Raw genomic sequence first — 5,283 nt, forward strand, 5'->3', positions numbered from 1 at the left:
TCATATGACGCGTTTTGACGCGTTTCAGACCAAGGTTTGTCTGAACCTTGGTCTGAAACGCATGGAAACGCGTCATATAACGCAAATAAATCTAGGTTTGTCTACAAATCTCCTTTGTGAATTGGGGCCATTGTGTCAAACTCAAACCGGGTTGGCCAAACTCTGTGTATATATGGCTCTGAGTAAGTTACGCTGGTCGGTGGAAGGGTCGTGTTAACTAAATCGTGGCAAGCTAGTCCTAGTAAGAGAATGTGGACAACTTATGGTGTAAGTGAAATATAAATGAGGATTTACTGATGCAGGGATTAACTCACGCCGAATAGCAAAACCCCACCTAAACAAATATGTAGTTTAGATTATTATTTATACTTCAACTGATCTGCTACATCTGCTCCACAGCGAACGCCTTGCATTAACAGAATCTCTCCACTCACTTTGTCTTTAGCATTGAAAGAACACGTAATCCAAAGCTTTTAGAGATTCATAAATCCGTCTTTAATACCCTGATGCAACCATTGATCTAATGACTTTATTAAGGACTTTTAGATTTGCGTGGACTGATACGTGTGACGTTCATTCAAGGCAGTGCATTATTTAGGACGTCGATCGTAGCAATCTACGTTGTCGTTGTGCAATTCTAAAAGATATAACTTGTAAAAGATTTTTGTCTAACTACAGCTGGTTATTTCCTTTTAGGGATTAGGATAAGCGCGCCCCCCCCCCCCTGACACGATTCAATGGATTGAGATCACAAGGAATGTCAATGCATTCAGTTATATTCATGATAAATATTTCACAAATAGAGCAACGGAGCACATCTTTTGTCAACGCTCGTTCATTGTGTGTTTTGGGGACAATTACTCTGTTTTTCTACTTGCCATATGCATGCACTGTATGCATGCATGAGTGGAAAATGCCCATGAAATTGTGTGCAAATTTTGGCCAAGTGAGCATCAGTTTGACGTACAACTAGAGGCCATCTTGATTTGCACTTTAATACAAATATTACGATTAATACAGGTTGGAGGAGTTTTGTATCAGCTTTCTTTCTGACTTCATATTACGAAGGTTAAAATCGCAACAAACTGGTGTGTAAAGTGGGCTGTAAATTGAATGTATATCATTTTTGCTTTGAACAAGGTTGGTTTCATAAAAGGAAGGGGATGAAAAATATATACAATTGTAAAATGCAATAAAAATAGAAACAGATGTATGCATGTGAGATGGGGTATGTATGTCTTATTTGGAAGTAAAAAGATGAGAATTCAAATTATGAATCCACTTTATATAAGAAAGCTTTCAGAAATTAAGGTCCTACAACATGAAAATAATTGTTAATAATATCTCACACTGTATGTCTCTTTCTCTTTCTTCTTTTCTCTATCTCTTACTGCCCGAATTGCGTCATTATTTGCTTGGCATGGCACCCGAATATAACCTTATTTATTGTATTTCTATATCGAAATGAAATGTATGCCACAACAAAATTTTCTCTTTTTACCACTCGTGGATTTACTTATCGAAAAATTGATAAATCATATGATTCCTGGCAAGGAGATACAATGTTTTTCTCGCTTGCTCGCAATATTTGGGACCCGAGCAATATCTTTTCAGACGAGAGACCCTATTTACAATGGAAAATAAATCAAAACGCATGTATCTTATTAGTTAACGTACCACATAAAGTAAAACATTATTTACTTTGAATTTAAAATGAACCTCATGGGATAAGACTAGATGATACTTGATTGTTTCCATAAATACAATTATAATTGTTCATAATCTAGAATGAGAAGTGGTTTAAACATCACATTACTTACAGTGCCGTTACTCGTTTTCTATGAAATTGTTATTCTCATATATTCTCTCAACGTTAGACAACAGAATACTTTTCTATGAGTATCATAATTCAATCAAACACTTTATGATTATATTGACGGAATGGTTTCAATATGTTTTAATGTAACACTAACTTGTATGATGTGTTGGAGTATGAGGTTGTTAACGCTAACTATAAAATGCGTCGTAACATTGGTTTTAAAACACAAAGTAAGGGCTCAGTCTAATCCAATCCAAAAGGTTTTTTGAATTTATAACACCTTTTTGTTGCAGTTATAACGCGTTGCATACATTGGCCTTATATTATGGTTCGGCCACTTGATAATAGGGACTTGTAGAGTATGCACGACGAGAACGCGGACTGCCCTTTTAAGGCAATGTGACGTCACTGTCAGTGCCTCAAAAGGACGTCACATTGCCTTAAAAGGCCAGTCCACGTTCTCGTCGTGCAGAATATAAAAGTCCCTAACATCACCTTTCAAGAACAATGCCATTAAAACGCGCATACGATCCTAAACCTATGTAAATAACAAGATCAACATGTCAATTTTGCTTTGAATCATTAATTCCGCAATTTCAATAATTTATACAAATCATGTTACTATAAAATTGTGAAGTCCATTTTGTCTAATCCTTCGAAAGCCTTTCAAAAATACACATGTTTTGGGAAATGCATGTATAATATAGGTCACGACCACTTACTGACACAAAATATATATTTAATTTATTTGTTATTTGCTCTCAGTGCATTATTCAATATATACAGAGGTTAAATGTTGATCTTGTAGATGCGCATCGCCAATGTTCAAAATGATACAAGTGTTTGATTAAAATGTATGAAAAAACAGTAAATGACCTTTGTATATCAATTTCAAAGCAATTTCACTGAAGGAAATACAATGGCATTCATCAGCATTATTTTTTATAATGTTTATGAGGACATATTATTAATGGAAGTCATTTTACTAAACATATTTTATTATCTTCTTTTCAATCTGTCTTTCCCTTCCTCCTTCTTCTTCAATCCCCTCTTTAAATCTCTTTCTTTTTCACTTTTTACTCATCCTCTTCCTCTCCCTCCGTGGCTCCCGCATCCCTCCTAACGTTCACTCAATCTTTCTCCCTTCCTTTCCTCCCTGTTTATCTCTTCCCTGTTCATCCAACCCATAATTTCCCCTCCCCCCTCTCTCTCTCCCTCTCTCTCTCTCTCCCGATGTCTCTCTCTCTCTCTCTCTCTCTCTCTTGAGAATTGTTCTTTCTACAGGACAATACTCTGATCAAGATGGCGGCACACTTCAGCTCTGCAGAAAACATCTGTGAAGGAGAGAACTGTCAATCAATCACAGATGTGACGTACTACGTGAAGGAGAAGAAGAAGCTCTGCGATGACTGTGCCTCCAAAGAGGAATGCATCGGAAAAGTTAGAAAGGGTAGGCCAAATCTGTATTGTGAGAAGCATGATGGTGAAGAAATCAAACTGTATTGTAAAACACATAATGTAGCAGTGTGTCAATTATGCGCAACGATAGATCATCGTGACATGTCTTGCATGCAACAGGATATAGAGGGCGCCATCATGGATAGTAGAGCAAGACTAAACATTCTAAAAGAAAAGGCAAAGGACAAATTGGAGCTTTGTCGAGTTATTGGAGTTCAGATTCATCAGTGTAGGACAGACACCGACACCCATCTTCAAGCTTTGAAAGATGAAGTAGATGCGGTAATCAATGAGGCGATCCAAACAGACAAAGACAAAGAGAAGGAGGATGCTGCAAAAATCAACCAGGATACAGATGAAAAGAATCAGAAACTTCAAGATGAGATTCAGAAGATAAAGGAAAAGATTGGAAAGAACGATGAAGAGAGAGAAAAACGACTTGAACTAAACCGTACAAATGCAGAGAGGAGACGAGAACCCATTGACAATAAAGAGCATGGTCTTCAAACAGACATTAAGAACATCGCTGAAGAGAAAAAAAGAAAGATTAGTGAGTTGGAGAAAGCATGGCAGGATAACACAAAAACCACAAAGACTACAGTACAGACACTCGATACAGTGCTCGAAAATGATCAAAATGTCGTAAAAGACGGGCATCGTGTGAAGACATCGGTGAGTGATGAACTAAAGAAGCCACTGAATGAGGGTGAGGTGAAACAAATCACTGATACTATATCGGGTGTGAGGTTTGTAAAGGGTGCTGGGAGAAAGAAGTATGATGGGAGGATTGATGGGTATGATGGGGAGTGGAAGCTCATTGATACACTCAATGTCGGTGATAAAATCAAATTTCCAGCCGTTGTAGGATACATATATGAATGCAATGTAATCATCACAGATAGCTTAAGTGATAGCCTACATACTTACATGTTAAATATATATACTAAAAACAGTCAGAGAGTGATAACCAGTAGTGGTACATCACGGATCCTCTCCTGTGCATTGCTGAATGATGGCAAAAAAGTATGCGGTATTATATACTCAGTAGAGGTTGTACAGGGGACAGTTTGACTGAATCAATCAGTGTCTATGACAGAAAATGGAAGCACATCCATGACGTCACAATACCAAAAAACACAACGCGTGATAACGCAAGGGTGGATGTAGCTGTTGACCGGGATGGGATGATCATCGCTGCTGAGTGGTGTCAGTCTCAGATATACGTCATCAACCCATCTGATGGTAAGATCATGAATACCATCACATGTAAACAGGATATAATAATGTATGGTGTACTATCATCAGGTCATATCATCGCTCAACCCTTCCCACCGGATCACAGAGTGTTCATTATCGACAGACAAGGTGCCCAAAGGGAAATCTCCCACAGTGGTGTCATCCTCAATGCCTGCATCGATCCTATGACAGACGACCTCTACGTCGTGACATCAGATGATGAGTATGGTACGTGTGTGATTGATCAGGTGATGAGCGGGGATGAAATCGAGAAGAGAAGAGTAGCATCATTCCCTCTATCAACCGAACTGGACTCACTGGAGGATAGGGAGTGTCACCTTCTATCATCTCGGGTGTTGATGACGTCATCAGGGAAACTTTTTGCTTGCGATGGAGACAATATTCTCGTATTCAAAAACAGATTTATCCTCTAAAATCGTATCCACTTTGAATACAGTTTTCCATGTTCACTACCGTAACGTACACACACGTTTAATACGTACAAACACATTGATGTGGTTATCATAACTAGCATCCCGAAAATGACATGTTTATTTTAATATGTGTGTTAGAACATAAATGTCTATCAAGAGACTAATTACTTGGGCAGCAGAAATGCCAAAGCGATGGATCGACGAAACCGCGCACCGGGACGACCAGCTATAGCCACACACCTAGGAATATCATTGTTAAATTCAATAGCTATCGCACCCGAAAACAGGTCTACAGTGCACGATCTAAGTTAAAGAATCTTAGCGATGAGAATAAAC

The 5,283-nt window shown here is 38.3% G+C and overlaps 1 protein-coding gene across 1 annotated transcript; it reads left to right on the forward strand.

The window, feature by feature from the left end:
* Positions 1–3,063: 3,063 nt before the first annotated feature.
* LOC115927634 lies at positions 3,064–4,947 on the forward strand. The gene is made up of 2 exons (XM_030993747.1): positions 3,064–4,112; positions 4,583–4,947. The coding sequence occupies exons 1-2, from the start codon at positions 3,122–3,124 to the stop codon at positions 4,945–4,947; spliced, it is 1,356 nt and encodes a 451-aa protein (XP_030849607.1). The 5' UTR covers positions 3,064–3,121.
* The last annotated feature ends 336 nt before the right edge of the window (positions 4,948–5,283 follow it).

Source organism: Strongylocentrotus purpuratus, unplaced genomic scaffold (assembly GCF_000002235.5).
Source record: "Strongylocentrotus purpuratus isolate Spur 01 unplaced genomic scaffold, Spur_5.0 spur5_scaffold_20, whole genome shotgun sequence".
Taxonomy (NCBI): Eukaryota; Metazoa; Echinodermata; class Echinoidea; order Camarodonta; family Strongylocentrotidae; genus Strongylocentrotus; species Strongylocentrotus purpuratus.